Source organism: Solanum lycopersicum, chromosome 6, assembly GCF_036512215.1.
Source record: "Solanum lycopersicum chromosome 6, SLM_r2.1".
Lineage (NCBI taxonomy): Eukaryota > Viridiplantae > Streptophyta > Magnoliopsida > Solanales > Solanaceae > Solanum > Solanum lycopersicum.
Genome location: NC_090805.1, coordinates 25,710,953 through 25,733,989, shown reverse-complemented (window position 1 = coordinate 25,733,989; position 23,037 = coordinate 25,710,953). Strand labels below are relative to the sequence as shown.

The 23,037-nt window shown below is 32.8% G+C and overlaps 1 protein-coding gene and 1 long non-coding RNA gene across 3 annotated transcripts; one reads left to right on the top strand and one right to left on the bottom strand.

The window, feature by feature from the left end:
- Positions 1–9,446: 9,446 nt before the first annotated feature.
- Positions 9,447–13,865, bottom strand: LOC101252088 (glutamate dehydrogenase A-like). Of its 2 annotated transcripts, XM_004240721.5 has the most exons (9): positions 13,658–13,865; positions 13,483–13,596; positions 11,446–11,667; positions 11,283–11,357; positions 11,065–11,181; positions 10,732–10,982; positions 10,426–10,501; positions 10,256–10,342; positions 9,447–9,953 (listed from the first exon to the last, which is right to left on the bottom strand). In XM_004240721.5, the coding sequence occupies exons 1-9, from the start codon at positions 13,763–13,765 to the stop codon at positions 9,768–9,770; spliced, it is 1,236 nt and encodes a 411-aa protein (XP_004240769.1). In that variant the 5' UTR covers positions 13,766–13,865; the 3' UTR covers positions 9,447–9,767. The 2 variants fall into 2 exon arrangements, with proteins under 2 accessions (XP_004240769.1, XP_069155229.1); XM_069299128.1 differs by lacking the exon at positions 13,483–13,596 and having other exon boundaries at positions 13,658–13,855.
- Positions 13,866–15,584: 1,719 nt separating this feature from the next.
- LOC109120780 (uncharacterized) lies at positions 15,585–17,966 on the top strand. The gene is made up of 4 exons (XR_011221567.1): positions 15,585–15,646; positions 16,013–16,080; positions 16,342–16,411; positions 17,501–17,966. It is a non-coding gene; the product is annotated as an uncharacterized lncRNA (long non-coding RNA).
- The last annotated feature ends 5,071 nt before the right edge of the window (positions 17,967–23,037 follow it).

The window sequence follows — 23,037 nt, the reverse complement described above, 5'->3', positions numbered from 1 at the left end:
GTTTACTAATAAAATATTTTAGTTGAGCAACTTGTCACTCAAGCAAATTAAGCGTATAGGCAAAGAAACATCATTTGTTATCGTCATACCCCTAAAACTAAAAGAAAACGATATTTCCTTGCCAAGTTGTAATAAAATCTTATTTGTTACATGGGGCTGCTCAAGTAGGACTTACAAAAAAATGATAAACAATAATTTATATTCTCTTTATCTCAATTTATACAAATATTTGCATAAAAAAATCATTTTTTTTATATGTCCTTTGGTCTTTTGGATGTGAAATCTACATATTGGTGTCGTTTTTGTTTTGTTTTTTTAAAAAAAAAAAATGAGAAAAATTATGTGAAGATTTTATTGAGTTGGCACAAATTTTAATTACATCTTTTTTTATGTGATTATAAATCATCCTGAAAATGAAAAATTGATTAATAAAATAGTCAACAAGACACTAGTCTATCACTCATTTCAAGAGTATACTTACCAACAGACGTGTTTTCTTAAGATAAACACATTAAAATGTAAAGATTAAAGAGTATTACTTTCACTTGTTTATTTTAGGGAAAATACCCAAGTATCCCCTCAATCTATGCCCGAAATTTCAGAGACACACTTATACTATACTAAGGTCCTATTACCCACTAAACTTATTTTATATGTAATTTTCTACTCCTTTTTAGCTACGTGACATTAGTTCGGAAAAAAAGTCAACCATCGTTGGGCCCACAAGATAGTGCCACGTAAGCTAAAAAAGGGATAAAAAATTATTAATAAAATAAGTTAAGGGTGGTAATAGGACCTTAATATAGTATAAGTGTGTCTCTGAGATTTTGGGCATAGGTTGAGGGAGTACTTGGGCATTATCCCTTTATTTTATACATATTCCTTATGAAAAATATTAAAGAAAATAATTTAAAGTCTATTATTATCCTTCTCACTTTTCTTCGACAAACTCATAAAAAAGTAAGAATTTCATTAAATAAAGAATGAATATGAAAAAAGTTTCAATAATTTTCGTTGACTTTGAACAGTTCACTTATTTTGAACTATGAAAAAAATTTCAACATTTTACGTGATGCGGACTAAAATACTATATATCGAACATGAAACATCGATAAGATAAAAACACCGAACACAAGAAACACAGATTTAAATAATTTCCTTAAGATTGAATTATGTCATTGTTTTAACTTATATTGTATCAATTTTATTTATTAGAAATGGAAAACACTGGTGTTACAGTGGCTGTTGCTGCACCAACCCGAACTCTTGTATCACAAGCAGAGAAACCGGGTAAATTCACAGGTGTGAATTTCAAAGGATGGCAGCAACGAGTATTTTTCTGGCTTACCACTCTTGGTCTGCAGAAATTTACAAGTGAAGATACTCCAGTACCTGCTGATGATATGCCAGACAGAGAAAAATTTATGATTGTTGAAGCATGGAAACAGTCAGACTTTCTATGTAAAGGTTACATTTTGAGTGCTTTAGAGGATGACTTATATAATGTCTATAGTGCAATAACAACTTCAAAAGAGTTGTGGAACGCACTTGAGAAGAAATATAAGACAGAAGATGCATGCTTGCAAAAATTTGTGGTCGCAAAGTTTTTAGACTATAAAATGGTAGATAGTAAAACTCTTGGATCACAAGTGCAGGAACTTCAACTTATTCTCCATGATCTGATTGCTGAAGATATGGTAGTAAATGAAGCTTTTCAAGTGGCTGCAATGATCGAGAAGTTGCCTCCTTCGTGGAATGATTTCAAGAATTATCTAAAGCACAAGCGTAAAGAAATGAAGCTTGAAGATCTTGTGATTCGTCTCAAGATTGAGGAAGATAATAGAAATGCCGAAAAGAAGTCGCGTAAGAGTTCAACAATCATTGGAGTTAATATTGTTGAAGAAGCTCCTACCAAAGACAAAAAGAGAAAAAAGTCCAACGGGCAGAAGTCAGAACAGGCCAAGAAGAAATTCAAAGGTAACTGTTATAATTGTGGCAAGGCTGGTCATAAATTTTCTGATTGTCATGCTCCAAGAAAGGACAAATACAAAGGCAAAGGCAAAAGTCAAGCAAACATCATGGAAAAGATGGAAGATGCAGATGACTTGTGTGTTATGATATCAGAGTGTAACTTAGTTGGAAATCCCAAGGAGTGGTTTCGCGACTCAGGTGCTACTAGACATATTTGCTCTGCAAAAGAAGTCTTTGCAACGTACAATCCTGCTGAGTACGATGAAGATTTATTCATGGGAAACACAGCAACAGCAAGGATTGCAGGAACTGGAAAAGTAATGCTGAAAATGACATCCGGCAAAGTGTTGACTTTAAACAATGTTTTGTATGTCCCTGCTATTAGGAAGAATTTAGTTTCTGTTGCACTACTCGTTAAGAACGGGTTTAATTGTGTCCTAGTTAGTGATAAAGCTGTAATAAGTAAGAATGAAATGTTTATAGGAAAGGGCTACCTCAATGAGGGTCTTTTCAAACTAAATGTAATGGTTATTGACAGTATTAATAAAAATTCTGCTTCTGTTTACTTATTGGAGTTAAGTAATTTATGGCATGCCCGTTTGAGACATGTAAATTACAAAGCCTTGCGAAAATTGGTTGATCTAGAAGTATTGTCTGATTTTAAATGCGATAAGTCGAAATGTGAAATTTGTGTGGAAAGTAAGTTTGTTAAACATCCTTACAAGTATGTTGAAAGAAATTCTAAAACTTTAGACTTAATTCACACAGATATATGCGATATGAAGTCAACACCATCTCGTGGTTGGAAAAAGTATTTTATAACTTTTATTGATGACTGCACTCGATTTTGTTATGTGTATTTGCTTAATAGTAAGGATGAAGCAATTGATGCATTTAAGCAATACAAAAATGAAGTAGAAAACCAATTGAATCTAAAGATAAAAATGATTTGGAGTGATAGGGGTGGAGAATATGAATCTCCTTTTGCAGAGATATGTTTGGAATATGGTATTATTCATCAAACTACTGCACCTTATACACCACAGTCAAATGGTTTGGCAGAACGGAAGAACAGAACATTAAAGGAAATGATGAATGCCTTAATGATCAATTCTGGTTCACCGCAAAATCTTTGGGGGGAAGCCATCCTTACAGCTAATAAAATACTCAATAGAGTACCCCATCGAAAAACACAATCAATTCCATATGAGTTGTGGAAAGGAAGAAAACTCAACTTGAAATATTTCAAAGTGTGGGGGTGTTTAGCCAAGGTAGAGGTTCCTTTACCTAAGAGGGTTAAAATTGGACCCAAAACAATAGATTGTGTCTTTATTGGGTATGCTGTGAATAGTAAAGCCTGTCGATTTTTGGTTCACAAATTTGATAATTCTGAGATTCATGTTAATACGATAATTGAATCAGATAATGCAAAGTTTTTTGAAAATGTTTATCCGGATAAAACTAAAAGTGAGTCAACAAGTGAAAGACCTAAACGACTACGAGAAGAATCAATGGAAAATATTCTAACTAGTGAGGAACCTAGGCGAAGTACTCGACAACGAAAATCTATTTCTTTCGGACCAGATTTTGTAGCACTATTGCTTGAAAATGAGCCTCAAACATAAAGCAGTTATGTCTTAGTCAGAGTCAACTTATTGGAAAGAAGCAGTCAATAGTGAGATTGAATCAATTTTAAGCAATCACACTTCGGAATTGACTGATCTTCCTCCAGGAAATAAACCTTTATGATCAAAAAAATTTTTTTTAAAGCTTTTGACACAAAGTCTTGCTTTATAAGGATAACATCAATTAGGATGTTAATAGCACTAGCAGCAGTGCATGATCTTAAAATCCACCAAATAGATGTAAAGACAGTCTTCTTAAATGGAAAATTAGAGGAAGAAATTAATATGGAACAACCTGAAGGGTTTATAGTTCCTGGTAAAGAAAAGAAAGTGTGCAGACTTGTGAAGTCACTTTATGGACTCAAGCAAGCACCCAAACAATGGCATGCTAAATTTGATCAAGTAATATTGGCAAATGGATTCAACATTAACGAATGTGATAAATGTGTTTACATAAAAACGTTATGAATCATGAAGTCATTGTTTGTTTGTATGTTGATGACATGTTAATAATGAGTAAAGAAATTGACAATATAAATGCTACTAAGCGCATGTTGTCCAGCAAGTTCGATATGAAAGATGTAGGAGTTGCTGATTTGATCTTAGTGGTCAGGATTATCAAAACTCCCCAGGGACTAGCATTATCTCAATCTCATTATATTGGAAAAGTATTGGATAAGTTCAATTACTTGAATTTCAATGTAGTCAAAACTCCAATTGATTTAAGTTGTACATTTAAAAACAATGAAGGTCAAAGTGACTCTCAATTGGAATATGTCATAGTGTTGGGAAGTTTGATGTATATTATGAATTGCATGCGACTAGATATAGCATGTGCTATTAGTAAACTGAGTCGGTACACTAGTAATCCGAATCAAATTCACTGGATGGCTATGAAACGTGTGTTGGGTTATTTAAAATGGACACAACATTATGCTTTGCATTATAATAAATATCCTGCTGCGATTGAAGGGTATAGTGATGCAAATTGGATCACCGGGTCAAATGATGTAAAATCCACGAGTGGTTATGTATTCATACTTGGTGGAGAAGCTGTCTCTTGGAAATCTTCCAAACAGACATGTATTGCTCGCTCCACAATGGAATCTGAATTCATTGCTTTAGATAAGGCTTGTGAAGAAGCGGAATGGCTCCGGAATTCCCTAGAGGATATTCCATTCTGGCCCAAACCTGTTGGACCAATTTGCATACACTGCGATAGTCAAGCAGCAATAGGTAGGGCAGGGAGCGTTATGTACAACGGGAAGTCTCATCATATACGACGTAGACATAACACCATAAGACAACTGCTCTCTAGTGGAATTATCACAATTGACTATGTAAAGTCAAGCGATAATGTGTCAGATCCACTAACGAAAGGCCTAGTGAGAGAGGCAGTTGAAAGATCATCTAAGGTAATGGGTTTACGGCTTAAGACAAGTCAGCATGACGGTAACTCTATCTAGCGGACTGGAGATCCCAAGAGCTAGATTCAAGGAGAAAAACAAAGTTGTGATTGACAGTTCGACATTGTCAATTAACTCAATCCATTCTCATGATGAAGACAATGTTCAGGAAAAGGTTAAGACTTTAATGCTTGTTAATGATGTAATAAATCTTAAAGTTTTTTAATGATTTGCTAAGTTTGGTAGATTTGACCAAATAGTGTATCTACGAGATGACACAGTTAGAAATCACCTATGTGAGTGTGAAGTGGAAGCCACTTCAAAGAGAATTTTATGTCAAAAGCCTATTCTCTATACACTCATGAAACCAGGAGGTGTTCATGCTGAAACGAACACAACCGTAAGAATCATAAACAGTAAAGGGTTAATTGTGTGACATATGGTTGTCTAGGTATACACCAAAGTTCGACGGTTCAAAGATATCACATCTACCGATTGACCGAGTATATCTGACATATGTTCACTACGGAAAGTCCAAGGGGAAACCTACTTATCCAGATGAATTAATCCTTTCTTGTAAAGTACACAATTGTCCGTGCATTCCTATGTTATAACTATTCCCCATCTATGTGGGGGATTGTTGGGTATGTAGCAAGAATTGATGGGAAATAGAGGGAAGGAGGGGAATTTGAAAAGTTTAGAACTTGAAAGGTTGGGAACTTGAAAAGTCCTCTAATGCTTTAATAAAAAAGGCAATAGTCCCTCATCGGTAATGGAAATGAAAATAGGAGAATTTAAATGAATAAACACTCCTATTAATTATTAAAAAGGGTTGGAAAGAGGGACCCCCCTCGCGCTGTCGTCGTCGCTCGCTCGCTTCGACTATGGCTACGGCTTCGGCTTCGGCTTATTTTAATTATTTATTTAATTAATTAAATGGCCAAAAATTATTTTCAATTAATCAGTTGATAACAGAAATTAACCGAAATGTTTCAACTTTTTAGTTAACCCGACCCGACTCGGATCCGCGCGCGTGATCCGTTTTAAATTTCGTTATATTTAAAAATTCCCGCCACTGTTCTGAAAGGTTGCAACTTTCAGGAACAGTCAATACCATTTACAACCTTTCAGAATATATTATTCTTGCCTATAAATACCATTTAGTCTTCAGAATATTTAAAAACGAATATTCTGATCTTCCTACTTCTTAAAAAAAATACATTTTTCTTCGTGTACTTTCCTACTGTGGATTGATTCGCTGACAGTAGGGTTTTTGGCATCTATAGTCTAGTGATTAAGATCATTTTACCCTGGGAGGTTATATTCCAAATCAAACCTCGGATACTAGAGGGGAATAATTTCCTTAAGGGGACAATGTGAAGTCAGTGGACTTGATTTTCTTTCTAAATTATCAAAAAGAGTATTCAAGATTCTGGTAAGTTTTACAGACTAAATTATTTTGTACAAATAAATTTATGTTCATCTTATTTACTGGTTCTAAGAATCTCAGTTACTTCGTGTTTCTGAATGATTTATTACAACCAGTAATTTCTGATTTTCTTCACACAGATTGACAACACACACAAATAAGCAAATACAAATTGAAAGATCTAAAATTTTGGAAATTCAACCAGAATAAAGAAAGGGATATGTTGCTAGCTCAACCATAATGTTTTAATAAATAATTTTTATAATAAAATAACGACTAATTCAGTACGAAAGGGAAGGTACGTTGAACAAGACCTCAATCATTTTGTTATTTAAAATTAAAGATTTAATGTTCAAATTGCTAATTAATCCACCATCGTGCTTGTACATTGACATACTCACAATGACCATTTATAGTATAAAGAAAATTTTTATCCAAATGTGAAGTGAATAATGATAAAAAAATAAAATAAAAGTAGATAGTGATATAAGAAGCTTGATTTTGACCCTTCACTGTGGAATATAACCAACATTTATCCTCACATATTACAAATGTAAACTCTTAGAACAATGGGAAATATATTTGTGTGATCATATATTGATGTTGTAATATCATAAATCCTTGGCCTTTTTTTTTTCTTTTCAAAACCATTACCAATTGGCTGTGAGTCGTCAATGAGCTAAGTAATTAGGTTTGATCCCTACCATGTCCATTAATCCAAAAAGTGCATAAAATTGGAGGGAAACATGAACCTTAAACATTTCACATCTGATTAATATGAAAGAAATTAAAATTTAAAACCTTAGAATTCCTCAAGCATGTGAATGAAACTTTAAAAGGTCAAAGTAAAATTGAATCGAAAAATAAAATAACATAGGTCATTATTGTGTATATCTTCAAAGTATTCTTTTCAATTGTCTTGGCCTTTTCGATGTCCATGTTAAGTTCATTTCTCATCTCTTTCCACTACATATATTTTAACCCTTTTATATTTAATCTATGGTCTAAACCTAATTAGTTGAATATGAATGAGAAAAAAAGAGTACCTAATTAAGTTTTATTAAGATTACCTAGGATTAGAAAAGGAAGAACAAATAGATAAAACAAATATTATTAGTGTGAGAAAGTATTAAATATTTCGACTCATGTATACAAGTTTGACATCAGAATTTCTTTCTTTAAACCAACTTGTCGATTCAGAAATGGAATCCAATTTGTTTTCATTAATTTATCATAACTTGACATCCTTAATTAAGTCCAACCTCGTAAGCCATAAATCCTAATCCCACTTAAGGTTAATATTTCGAATTCATTAGGAATGATCTTAAAGTAGTTACATGTTAAAACTACGACACAATTAATTTATGAACGTGTTTTTTTACTTGGTTTTAGTAGATATTTTTGTTCTTAACTTTGAATGTACATGAGTAAATATTTAAGCTTATATAAATTGAACAAGTAACACATGCATACTATGTGGCTAAAGAAGGGTGATTTTTGGAATTAAGGCTAAAAAAGTGAGTAACGAATCCACTTAAGTTGTCCCATTAGAAGAACTTTGAACAAAATTATATATGTCCTATTTAATTGTAGAGTATGTTTGGTAGGAAGGGAAATATTTTTCTAGAATTGGGACCCGGACTCAATCCTAACACTTGAATGAGGAGATGATCTCAATGAACGATCCGGGATCCAATCAAGAAATTGGACGTATGGCTTGAACTCGACTTTTGGTTCAAGACCTGACATTCAAATTGGGATCTAATCCTGATCCCGACCTCGACATCCAAATTTGGACACAATCTTGGCAATCAAACCAGTATATGAGCTCGACACTTGACCGGGGACAAGGGACTTGATCTCGACTCCCAACCCAAGGGCCAACACTAATATTGGGACCCGACCCGATACGATAATTTGGACACAACCTTGACAATTGATCTAGGATTTGAACCCAACCCCCTATTTGAGATCTGACCCCAACTTCTGACTCGAAACTCGACATTTGAACTGGATCTGATCCTGACCCTAACATTGACATGTTACCCTAACGACTGATCAGGGACTCGATCCTAAAATTTGATCTGGGACTCGGTCCTAACACCCTTTTCGAGACCCAACTTCCAAATCGAATTCCAACCCCGGCATCTGATCTCTACCTTTGATGCGGTACCCAAACCCAACATTTTGCTTTGGATCGGACCTCGACTCTAGACTTGAAATGCAGCTCTTACACCCAACTCAAAACCCCACCCTGAAACCTGACTTAGAGAACCAACCCCAACATCCGATCCAGAATCCAACCTCACTTAGGATCCGACCCCGACCTTGATCCGAGACCTGAGACACGTAACCTGAGAGTTGAGTCTCAAATTGTGGTCGTCGAGAGTTGGGTTCCTAATCGATAATCATGCGTTGAATTGTGGATTAATATCGGAAATTGGTACCGAGACTTGAGTTAAGGTGGAAAGTTGAGGTGTGAGGTTGGATTTGGAAAAGAGTTCATAAATAATGCTTTCCTTATTTTTGGAGGTAAGTCATTTTCCATTTAAGCCTATTTGGATTGACTTATTGAGTACTTTTAAACAACTTTTGGAGTGTTTGAGTAAATTTTAAAAAATGCTTATAAGCATTTGATATCAAGGTAAAATGTTAAAATAAGCCAAAGGAAGAAACAATACAATTTGGATAACATTTTTCAAAATATTAAGCCAACCAAACATGAAAAATTTGAATATTTTCTCCGTACCAAACTCACTATATCCCAGCTAGTTTGAATGAAATGGCAAATATAAATACATCAGTCTCAGATACCTAACCATGAGGATCAACTGAAAATATACAGTAGATATAGATTCCTGAAATTAGTTTAATTTGCTTCAAACTATTGGAACAATATTACTATCCCAAGCATGAATTTTTCAATCATGTCATTGAATATGCAGTATTAACATAATAGACATTTTCAGTTTGGAAATTATATTACTACTGCACCACCACAATCACTACCACGGATTTTTATCGCGATGTATCTGTACCATGCATTTTCCTTAACCATAATGAAAATAACAATCCCCCGACAGAGGGATGCAAACAGAGTGGTTCTCGTACAGTAGACCGACTCCCACTCTACAACAACTAGAAAGGGTACACTTACATTCATAAGTCTATATCTATATATATCTTCCATTCAATTTGCAGCACATACTTTACAATGTAGCAATAATATGAGAAGCCGCAAAACAGTGAAGAATTATTTAACAACTGCTTTCAAATGTACCATAAAACGACTAGGTTTATCCAGCAAACAAAGAGTATATGTATGTTTTGCCCCGACTACGCCTCCCAACCTCTCAACATTGTAGCACGTGCAACACGATTCACTCCCAATGTGAAAGCACCCATACGAAGATTGCAATTGTGTGTCTTACACATGTTCTTCAGGTTATGGAAGGCATTCGTCATGTACTTCTCAAGCTCCATGTTAACCTTCTCCTCATTCCACATAAAACCTTGAATATTCTGCACATGAGACACAATATTAACAACTCATCAATTGCATTGCACGTCCACTCCCGAGACAAAAAATAACGAAAGTATAGCCATTTTGGTAGCAGTGGAAAAGAAATCGACTCCAAAAAGATCACCTAGATACTTAAAATATCTAATCTAATACCGGGCTTGATTTAAGTTGTCCGATAATTTACAACCAATATTGTCACATCATTGAAAGCTGATGCCCATTAACTTCCTTATCTTGAGCAAATCGTGTTAAGCTAGATAAATCCAATGCAATAAAAGCATATATGGATATCGAATATTACCTGAACCCACTCAAAATAGCTGACAGTAACACCTCCAGCATTGGCATATATGTCGGGAAGTATAACAACTCCTTTCTTACACAAAATCTGCATAAGGCAGTTATCTTTCATCAAAATATGGTAATACTCGTAGTGAAATGACTAGAAGACCTGAATGAGTGGCACAGTACCTCATCAGCTTCGGGATCAGTAGGATGATTTGCTGCTTCTATTATGAACTTGGCCTTGATATGCTCAGCATTTTCTCTTCAGTGCAGAAACAGAATGCACAATGATAAAATTAGATGTATGTCGGCGTATCAAAAGTTCACATAGATGTTTCAGCAGTATAAATAGAATAAAGAAGAAATTGAAATGCTACTACGAGTCTTTGTAATGTGACCAGCTACTTTTCATTTATCGATCCTTAGTATAGACACAAACAATTTGGCAAGAATTAAGCAGCGTAATTTCAAAAGTAAAATAAGGTTGTAAACCTGTTCAAAACTCCTCCCAAAGCACAAGGTATGAGAACATCACACTTGTGTGTAAGCAATTCGTCTGAATTCATCGAGTCTCCACCACTAAAACCAGTCAGTGTCCCTGTTGCTTCTTTGTAATTCATCAAAGCGGCTATATCAAGCCCGTTAGGATTCTTGACTGCTCCAGTTATGTCACTCACTACAATCACCTTCCCGCCTTTCTCATGAATAAGCTTTGCTGCCCAAGCTCCCACATTTCCAAATCCCTAAGAAATATAAATATTCGAGCAGTAACGTACATAGACAATCAGGAACACAAATGGAAATTGAACAAGAATGAAATTTTACCTGAACGACAAAAGTCAAGTCCTTAATATTCTTTCCATATTCAGCAAGTAAAGCACCTGTTGCATAAACTACACCACGGCCAGTTGCAGCGTCCCTACCCAATGATCCCCCAAGATCCTAAGACAATGAATAAAATAGGATACTTCAAATTACAGAACGTATGTATGAATTCTAAGATGTAAGTATCAGATAGGAGTATGTTGCAAAATACATCTTACAATAGGTTTTCCAGTCACAATTGCAGGTGAGTGCCCATGGAACTTTGAATACTCATCCAACATCCACGCCATGGTCTGTTTGTACAAAGTATCGATAAGCATATTTGCTTGCATTTATACGTTCTAAAAATGTTTGAGATATATAATGATCGATATTACTAACCTGGGAATTAGTGCCCATATCAGGCGCAGGGACATCAGTATTAATTCCAATAAGATCATGAATTTTCTGAGTGAAAACACGTGTAAGGCGCTCCAACTCACTAATGCTTAAATCTTTCGGGATGCACCCTATTCCACCCTTAGCTCCTCCATATGGAATATCTGCTACAGCAGTCTTCCAAGTCATTAGTTGAGCAAGGGCATTCACCTCGTCATGGTCAATCTTGCAAAATAAATACCAAATATCTCAGTACAAAGACCACTGATACGAAGAGAAGAACACCAAAAAGACTATTGCATACCACAAAACTAGGAAAATTGAAAAATTATATAATGATGATATACAAGATCAATTGAAAAGGAAAGTGTTGTGCGAAATTTGAGATAATACGAGAAAATATATAAACGCGAAAAACAAGACAACAGATTTACGTGGTTCACCAATAAATTGGCTACGTCCACGGGAAGAGAGGGAGCAGTTTTATTATGGAGAGGCAAAAACAGAATTACAAAATAGGGTTTGCCATAGCGTCTATATATATATAGTGCTAAGCTACGCTCTAACAGGCTTGGGCCCAACATACAGAATTGACAGAAAATTAAGGGCCCAATACAACAACATTGTATACCGTCGGGCCGGGGGCGTCTCCGCCCCCCGGACCCCAGGCCAGGGGGCGCGTCGCCCCCCTGGACCCCCCGACTCGCTGACCGGGCAGCGAGACCCCCGTCCTTTCTGTTTGTAACAGGTCCGATTCAAGGCATTCAACAGAAAGGTTAGTGGAAAATCAAATTATGTGATGAAAGAAGACTTGCTTGGTTATGATCTAGCATATAGTTAACATAAATTAATTCCTATACAAGATCAATAGATGTTTAACCATCAATAAATGAAAGCTAAATAGAAGTTGCATACAAACCTACTCATATATATTTATCACCTGCTAAATAACAGATGCTATAAAAGCTAAAATATGAGTTGAAACCTCAAAACGCTAACTTTTCATTTAAATATCAAAACCCAACGCTTTTCATGCTTGAAGCACCATAAGGATTGATGATCAACACATTGATATAGAATTTCATGGAAACCATAGATCTCTTACACTTCAATCATATGCAGCACAACATGAGTGGTCCATCATAAGTTCTTTCAACAGACACATGCATACTTTGAACACAAGCTGCGCCCAAAGCCATTAGGCCAAGAGCAAAAGAAAGAGGTTTTTGTTTGAAAGACAAATTCTAATTGGATTTGATCAGAATCTGGTATTTAATAGTAGTACCAACCTTCAGGTGGTGCTAATCTTGCCTAATTTATACAGCACGGTAGGGGTCAAAAAAATTAAGCGAAAGGTTAGGCCTAGAGGTGCTGTAGTAGTCTAAACAAGTCGCACATAGACCCTAGTACATGTTCCTCGACAGTGATGGCACCCCCAAAGAACAGGGTATTTCGTGATATTTCTGATATTGATTTTCTGGTTCCAAAAAATACAAATAACAACAATATTATATATAGAGAGAAAATTCCCCTTGAACAGGAACCCGACTCTTAAGTTTACCACACAATCAAATAAATAAACAATCTTAACCACTATATATGTTTAACATAATTGATCATTACTTGATTACAACAAAACACCTATTCATCTTCGTATGCAAAGAAAGCATTTAGCCTTGGCCATCCGAGCATCCCTCTATTCAAGTCTTATCCAACCTCAATTTTTCCAAAGTCAAAAAAATTTCAAAGTGAAAAATAAGAGTATTACCAAGTGCTAACAAGAAAACAATCCAATTATGTAAAAATCTACTCCCTTCATCTCAAGTTATTTTCTTTACCTTTTTTTTTATCTGTTTCAAAAAAATATGTCTTTCCTTATTTTTGGACAAATTTTAATCTAAACTTTCCATCTGACAAATAATTTCGGTACATTCTAGCAATTTTAGTTTAACATCACAAAATTCAAAAAAAAATTACTTGGTTAAACTCGATATCAAATCAAAACCAGATTAAAAAGAGCAAATTGAAAAAAAAAAAAACCTCAGGATGGTATCTGATTCCCCCTTTCATAGGACCTCGAGCGTTATCATGTTGAACTCTGAATCCAATGTATGAAACTAAGGTTCCATCATCTTTAGGAATTGTACATTCCACCTGATCAACACATGTAATAAGACGTCGACTGATGTATTCGAAAATAATAACAATGACAAACCTTGATTTCTCTGAAAGGTATCAAAAGACTCTTCTCAAGTTTAGAATCTAATCCAAGAATGCGACTGGCCTTGCGAAAGTTACGATTCGTTGCAGCAAGAGCATTCATCACTCTGTTTTACCCAAAAATGAAACAATTGAAACGTAAATACTACTTTTAGTTGAGGAAAGAGAGAAATATATATATAATCCCAAAGTTGACTATAAGTAGGACGTGACAAATCTATAAAGTCTCCCGTTTTATATTTTGCTGATTTATGTATTATTATACTTTTTGAGTTTGGATAAAAATAAAAATTTTTATATATAAAATACAATGTATTTTATAATATATTATTTCACTTAAATAATTCATTATATTAATAAATTCATTATACATAATGTTCATAGTTTCTAATTAATAATCAAATATTATTCATTGTATCTTATCTAAAACATTTATTGTATGATGGTGAGAGAATAAATTATATAAATAAAATAAGAGATTTCTTGAAATCGTATTTAAAAGTGGATTCTCATTTAAAAGGTTACAAAATCAACAATAACATATCAAATACGTAAAATATTATGTGAATACAAAAGAGATTATTCCATATATGTTCAAAAATTATTTGTCATTATGTAGACATTGAATTTTTGGATGCAATAAGAAAAGTTAGAGATAAGTTTCAATAAGATTTAAATTTTAACAAAAAAATAAAACACAATGGAATCGTATATTTACTAAACTGTTTTAGATATATTTGTCATTTTAAAAAATTATTAATTTTTAATATTATATGGTCTATTGAAATGAGTGATTTCTTCCATTGGCCCAAGTTAGGCGGAAGAAAATTATTAAAATTCTACACCCTTCGTCTGTTTTTAGATATTATCTACACCCTTCGTTCATTTTTACTTGTCCATTATATTAAAATAGTTGTCAAATAATATTTGTCCGTTTAATTAACTTATATATATATATATATATATATATATATATATATATATATATATATATAAAAATCAATCTTTTGCACTTTTTATTCGTAACTTTACGTATTTACTTTAGGTGTTTACGTTATAATAATTCAATTTGAAACATAATTTTGATAAAAACTATTGAAGAAGCCACGATGAGATGTTGGTCTTGGGGTATAAATGTTGTAAGGTGTGGATGTGTTGATTGTGTTATTTCATGCAAATAGCATTTATACCATTTTCCCATTTTTGCCTCCACGTTAAAAACGGTCAATCCTACATATTTATAGTCTCTTGAAAATCAATACTTGACTCCTCTTATATTAGTGGAAAGTAAGGTCTAAATACACATTTATTACAGGACTTTACTGTACAAGAAAAAACAAAATATTTGTGGTATGTAAAATTAGGCCCAATTCCTAGAAAATTTAAGGGAAAAAGAGTTTTGAAATATATTTTAATTTTGATTGAAGTTGTTGCTATGATAATAAATTTTATGAAGGATATTTTGTCCGTGAACAATTTAATAGTGCATCTTAAAGATATATATATTATATAATATTTTTTATGTACTCATGGACACATACATAGATATAAACAACGTGGAATAAAAGATTCTTTCCAAAATTATATCGTAACAACAATTTCAGTCTAAATTTAAATATATTTCAAATATTTTTCCCTTAATTAAAGTGTTGAACGCATAAATCTATCAAATTTTTGTCATACATTAATGGATTTCACTCATGAATACATTATAAATGTAATGACCCGTACATTATTTTTGAGAATCTTGAACTATACGTTTAAATTGAGTTAATTAATTGATGGGTAACTGTAGATAATGGGCTGAATCAATAGTTAACGGGCTAAAGTGATAAATTATTTAAGATTCAATACTATTTGACCCTTATATACGAAATAAGTAGTAGGGTTTATTATTTATATATATAAAAATAAATAAAGATAATAAGAAAGGGGGAAAATTACCTGAGCTAGGTTGCGTCGAAGGCGAGGGCATCGAATACAGGTAAGAATTGTTAGCAATTTTTCATCGCCATGTGCAAATCTTGAATTTTGTAATATAAAATTTTGGTTAGACATTAATGGAACACTATTTAATATAATATTGTTGAATTTACAATGGAATATAACTGTTCTTTGGATTCTGTGATATAACAATTCTTTCCAAATCATTGGGTAATCATGTTGCCAATGATTGATGTAGGGGCAATATATTTTAAACCAAAGAGTGAAGAAGATTATTAACTTACTGTTTGTGTTTATTTTTTTTCTTCTTTTTTTTTAAATGTCTTAAAATCATCAAATTATTATATTCGGTAGATGATTTGATTATTGATGATTTAATTAATAAAGGATATGTAATGATTGATAGAATTGAAGATACAATGAAGGCGGATGGATCCTTAGGTTCGGAGGTGGTGTTCTATCCGTGGGTGATTGGTAACTTGACTTAATTTTATTATTATTATCACACTATGAGTTAAGTTTTGACATATTGAGATAGGTAATTAAATATTATATCTATCATATCATATACATACCATTTGAGTTATGATATTGGACAAGAGTTGGAACTTAACTTAAGCTTGAAACTTAGAAACTTGATCATAGATTTGGGTGATCTTTTGGGTCTAGGCTAAACCTATAATAATAGGGATGTTGTAAGCTTTGAAATCTTATAGTGAATATGTACTTGAATAGATTGCATTGATTTGGAAGCTCAACGAAAAGAGAAGGCTCAAGTTCTAGAGTCATTGTTCGACTATTTGAGGCAAGTGGATTTCTAAACTCTTGTTAAGTGTATGGAATGCGTGTATTTCCTTGTGATATATGTTTGGGAGTAACGGGATTGGTGATGGGTTGACTTGTCCACATTGATTAATTCTAATGATGAAATAAAAGGGATAACAAAAGGCGATGTGATTAATTATTTATGTGTGATGTGTTGAGAAAAGTTTGATGGCTTGTTGAATCATTGTTGATGTGATTTCATGCTTGTGTGGTTGTGAACTGTCCAATGTTATGAAAATGGTCATCTCCTCATTATTTGTGTGAACATGTCATTGCATTATTCTGAGACATGGTTGTGAAGGTGTTATGTACATTGAGAAAGAATGATAACTTAAAGAGGATGTACCATTTCGAGAGACGTATCGCGCGCCGCGATGGATACTATATTTCGAGGGACGTATCGCGCGCCGCGATGGTTACTATTATCGAGGGTCGTGTCGTGCGCCGCGACAGATGCATGGACAAATATGTCCCCCATGGGTCCCGGACTGAGAGACAGCGGGTGTGTATCACTAGGTCAGACATGCATCATTATACTTGACATTGCATTCCATTACATTGCACATACTTATCATTAGTGAACTTGATATTGTGTTTTGCTGATCTAGTGATTGTCTTTTTGCGGAACTTGTGATTGTTGAATACTGAGCTTGTTATTGAGGATATATAATTTGTTGAAGTGTTGTTGTTGAGGATATGTAATTTGTTGAAGTGTGTTATTGAGGATATGTAAATTTGTGGAAGTGTTGCTATTGAGGATATCTAATTTGTTTAAGTGTTGATATTGAGGATATATAATTTGTTAAAGTGTTGTTGTGGAGGATATGTAATTTGTTAAAGTGTTGTTGTGGAGGATGTGTAATTTGTCTAAATGTTTTTGTTGAGTTACGTTCTATGTAAACTGTGAGTTGTTAGGTTCGCCTGATGTTTATGCAGGTTGTAGTTGTGGAGGTTCGGTTGGGGGTGGTAGGAGTACCCGTATTTCATTCCCTTAGCTTGTGTTTAGACGTTTACTTGCTGAGTACCGTGTGGTTTGGTACTCACCCCTTGCTTCTACAAATTTTTGTAGGTTATAAGCCTGGATTTTTGTGGTACTTGTCATTCTCTTCTTTTCCGAGGCTTCTTGGAGATTTGTCAGGTAGCTGTTTCCATCGCAACAGACTTTCTTCTCCTTAATTATGATCTTGTTCTATTCTAGAAACAAGTTCCTTTGAGACTTGAGTTTTTTTTTTGAATCGATTGTAATACTTTAGAGGCTTCTACACGTGACTACCAGGTTTTGAGGGTTTTATTAAGTTACTTATATTTTACTTCCGCACTTTATTGTAATGGTTGAGTTTTAGGCTGACTTGTCTTGGTGGGATAAGACGAGTGCCATCACGCCCATTTTTGGGTCGTGACAATAATTAATTTTGTGATAGATTATTTGTCCATTTCATTATTTATTTGTGTTTTTTCATCATATAATAATTAAATTTACAAAGTTTTCCGTTTAAATTTTGAGATAAGGGTAAAAAATATACCTAATTTTTTTTTGTTTCATACCTAAATTATTAAGAGTGTAAGCGTCATATCTAAACTATCACATTTTAGTTTGATAAACACATCTCAGTGGTGATTGTAATGCACTCTCTTTTGTTTGAAAAAACCTTGACACGTAGTATTCCACATGAATAAATTATTTCACCTTGACAAAAATTAAAGTATTATTATCCATTAAAAAAAAATTAATATTATTTTTTATTTTTTACTCCACTCCACCACCTCCTCCATGTACCCCGGGCAATCCTCCATCCTTTGTTTTAAAAAAAATTCATACTCCCCCCCTCCTCCGAAAAAAATTGATATTATTTTATTTTAAAAAATTAAAAATTCTACCGTATCCTATTTTACCCTCTACTCCTAATTTTTATTTTTATATGTTTTTCATTTTGTGTTATATATATACGTACTACGTACATAGAGTACGTACATAGAGTATTTTTAGAATTTGTTTCTACTAGTGTATGAATATAACATAAATAAATAAATAAATAAAAAAAGTCTTGCGGCGACAGGTAAAAGATATTTTCGATATGTATATATCTAACACAAAATGAGGAAAAAAATTGGAAGCGGAGGGTAAGGGAGGTGCATAGAATAATTCTTTTAAAATATTAAAATAATATCTAAATTAGTATTTGAGGGGGGAAGGGGAGGGGAGAGATGAAGTAAAAAAAAAATACTTTTACAAAATAAATTTAAACAGAAAAATTAAAATGGTTGGCGGGGTGAGGGTGGTGAGAGGGAGTGATGGAGTGGAGTAAGAAAAATATTTTATATTTTATTATATAAAATAAATTAATTTTTTGGATAATAATTTTTTTAATTTTTAATCTTAATCGATACTAATAATTTTTATGTTTTAATGTTTTGTCCATGTGGAGTGTGATGTGATAATTTTTTAAAATAAAAGAGTGTATTACACATACCATGATGAGAGTGGTATAAAAGAGAGAGATGTGTTTAACAAACTAAAAAGAAATAATAATTTATGTATGAAACTCATACTCTAAAAGGTTTAGACATAAAACTCAAAAAAATATATAATTTAAATATATTTTTTACATTTTTAAAATCTTTCATATACCTACTTTTGAGTATATTTCTAATACGTCTATAGCCTCAAAAATGGGTAAAAGGCTTTAAAGGCTTTCTTCTAATCTACTAGATATGTATAATATATGTTAGACCTTTTATATTATATATCCAATATATCTTTTTTTTTTAGTAAAAGAATCAAATATTTATTAATAAAAGTATCCTTATTAATATTATAATATCTCACTTTAATTTATTTTAAAATAACTTGTTAACCAACTAATCGATCCTATCGTTTTTTTCAATTTTAAAATGAAAAACGTGAACATTATAGAATAAAGACAAAACATGACTTTGCATTCTAGTTAGTTAGTGATTGGTCATCATCATAGAAAAATTATATTCCAGTTGATTATATTTTACTAGACAAATAAATAACACCAGCAGCTTGCCTAATTATTGTCGTAGTTTTGAATGTTTAGGCTATCAAAAATATAAGTTTATAATGTACTTTTTTAGCATTGTGATTAGGTTTCGTATTTTTTTATTCATGGTAAATTTGTTTAATATAAAATAAAATGAATCAAGTTTTAATATTTAATTAAAAAATAAAATAACAAGAATTGACGGTGGCTACAAATTTAGGTGGGAGGAATATTTTCTCCTTGACGTGCAAACATTAAATACCAGAAGAAACCTATTCAAATTAATCGGATTTATTACTTCTAATGTTGCTGGCATTTTTTTTTTCATAATACATGTGTTAGATTTTAAATTTGATTTTAAATTTTAATTTTAATCTTCGACTTTCATGATGCATAACAGATACTTTAATTATCTAATTTTTAAGTAAATAAACATATGAGTCCTACATGATATAATACACATATGATAAAAATATAACATATAGGATATGTGTGTCTATTTATTCAACTTTACAAATTTAAATGTCTATTTATACACATTCAAAATTAAAAAATATAAATATAATTTAAAATACGCATTTATATTTATGCTTTTTTTTAAGTGAAAAAATGAATTATTGACTTTGAAGCAAATGGAGGCTTTGAACTAATAAAATAGAGTTATCAATATTCCGCGTTTAGTATCGAAAGTCAGCATATGAATACACACGTACGCTATCAAAGTATGTCGCGTGGCTTATGGAAACAGCAGAGAAGTATCAAGTTCCACAGAAAATCAGTTTAGCATAGGGTACAAGCTTTCTCTCTCTCTTTAATAAACCACGGGGGAGGAAGCGGAGAGCAGGGCGTTCAAAATCGAATTGAAATCGATAATTCAATATTAAAAAAAAGTTAGTGACTTATTGGTCATAGGTTATTAGTTTAGTAGTTTTGATAATAAATTTAATTTTTTTTATCAGGTTATCTATTTTTAACGGTTTAAATTTTTTTCTAATTTGATGGTAAATTAAATAGTTATCTTTATACTAGTTGGTATATAAAGTCCTTTATTACATTTTGTATGGATCATTATTACGTATTGTATTATATTGTTACTATATATATAATGTTTCTTTTGAAAGTTACTTAAAATATATTCTATTGTCTTGAAATTTCGTTGTTACGTAACAATGAAAACCCACATTATATGGAACAACTAATTTGATGTGTTCCTATTGTTATTTAATTTATTTTTCCAATATTATCCTTACTTAACATTTTATAATTATACTATTTTCCCTTTACCCTATGTGATTTAATCTCATTCAAATCTCCTACTCTAGAATAATTAAGGACGTTTTAGTAAATTTATAAGTTACAATATGTTAGTGAAAAACTTACAAGATAATAAAATTGCAAGATTACACTTGAAAATAAAATGAACAAAATAATCTCTTCAGGCTGAGGCGCGGATATTTCGCTCTCTTTAACGAGATTCAAGCCCACTGCAACAAATGTTTTCACCGGTCCAGCAGTAGTCCTCTTTGACTTGTCCCCTCCAGGATACAACAACTTTCACAAAGTATAACTCAAAAACTCTGGACAAGAGTTGAGTACAAAGCTCCACAAAAAAAACACCTCCCTTCAACTAATAAGAACTCTCTTTTAGACTAACTATTTCACTCTTTGTTTTCTCTTGTGTTTTGTGTGTGTCTAAAACCAAATGAAGACTACCACTATTTATACTACAAGAAGTCTTCCTGGCAATGAATAGAAAGATAATGGAGGTAGTAAAAGAGAGTTCTTATTAGTTGAAGGTAGGTCTTAGGACCACGTTTCCGGAATCTGCAAAATCGAGCAATATGTACACTCTTGCCACAAACAAAGCATGGTCCCTTTTCTTGAACTTGTTGATTTTGTGCTTGGTGATTTTCACCATTATTCTTCTTGGGAGGTCTACCATTATTTTTCTTGAATTTTTTCTTCTTAGGCTTTAAAGAAGTATTTTTGTGAGTTTCAGGAATAGCATTATCCGAAGTAATGAAATTTACCTTCGATGTGATGTTATTCTCTTTTGTTTGTAAAAGTGCATCTTGGCCTATTGCTTCTTCTTCCATGCGGATTTTCATTATCAAGCTTTCAAGAGAGGTTTCCTTTTGTTTGTGGCGCATAGTTTTTTGAAATTCCTTCCAAGAAGGTGGAAGTTTATCCAATATGCCACAAACAATAAGGTTATCTCCAATTTAACCTCTTCGGACCTAAGCTCTCCAACAATCATGATGAAGTCTTGAGCTTGATCTACCATTGATTTGTTGTCCACCATTTGGAAACGAAAAAATCTACTAGCTGCATATTTTTTCGCTCCAGCCTCTTCGGTATCATACTTACTCTGCAATGCCTTCCATATTTTCTTTGCACTAGAGTAAGTTCTATCATAATAATCATAAAAATTATCAGATAGACAATTAAAAAGATAATACCGACACTTATAGGAATCACCATCGTACTTTTCCACTTTCTCTAGATGAGAAATAGTTTCATCATCATTCATAGTGGTGATGTCTTCTTTATTTGGATTCTTCTCGGTTAAAACGTAAGAAACATTGAGAAGACTTAAGTAGAAAAGTACTTTACCCTTCCATCTCTTGAAATGGTTACCATTGAACCGAAATGGCCTGTTAAGATCTCCCATCTTGACATCCGCGGTTTTTTCAATTGTAGCCATCTTTGAATCTCCTTAAGATTGTAATGAAAAACTTACAAGATAATAAAATTGCAAGATTACAATTGAAAATAAAATGAAGAAATTAATCTCTTCAGGCTGAGGCGCGGATGTCTCGCTCTCTTTAAGGAGATTCAAGCCCACTGCAGCAAATATTTTCACCGGTCTAGCAGTAGTCCTCTTTGACTTGTCCCCTCCAGGATACAACAACCTTCACAAAGTATAACTCAAAAACTCTGGACAAGACTTGAGTCCAAAGCTCCACAAAAAAGAACACCTCCCTTCAACTTATAAGAACTCTCTATTAGACTAACTCTTTCACTCTTTGTTTTCTCTTGTGTTTTATGTGTGTCTAAAACCCAATGAAGACTACCACTATTTATACTACAGGAAGTCTTCCTAGCAATGAATAGGAAGATAATGGAGGTAGTAAATAGTGAAGATAATGGTCTTAGGAGTTTCATAGGTTACAATGGGAGTTACATAGGTTACATAGGTTACATAAGTTACAATGGGAGTTACATAGGTTACAAAGAGTAATGGAGGAATTAAGAATGAAATACATTGATGGATAACCAATGCTAATGGATGATGTAGAAGTCATTCATTCCAATGTTCATTCTTATAACTCCAAAATAAAGCAATTTAATATGTTAAATATTCATATTAAAATGCTAATAACCCAACACAATATCGTCAAACCAAACAATAAATTAAAATGTATTCAACAACATCAAACAATATAGTCTGACCAAACATTATATCTATCATACAGTACAATACAACACAATACAATATAATATAGTATATATTATAGTACATTATGAGAAAATGAGTAACAATGAACCAAACAAAGTGTTAGTAATTTCATACTTTAATTTAAGATTTTTTCAAACTTTC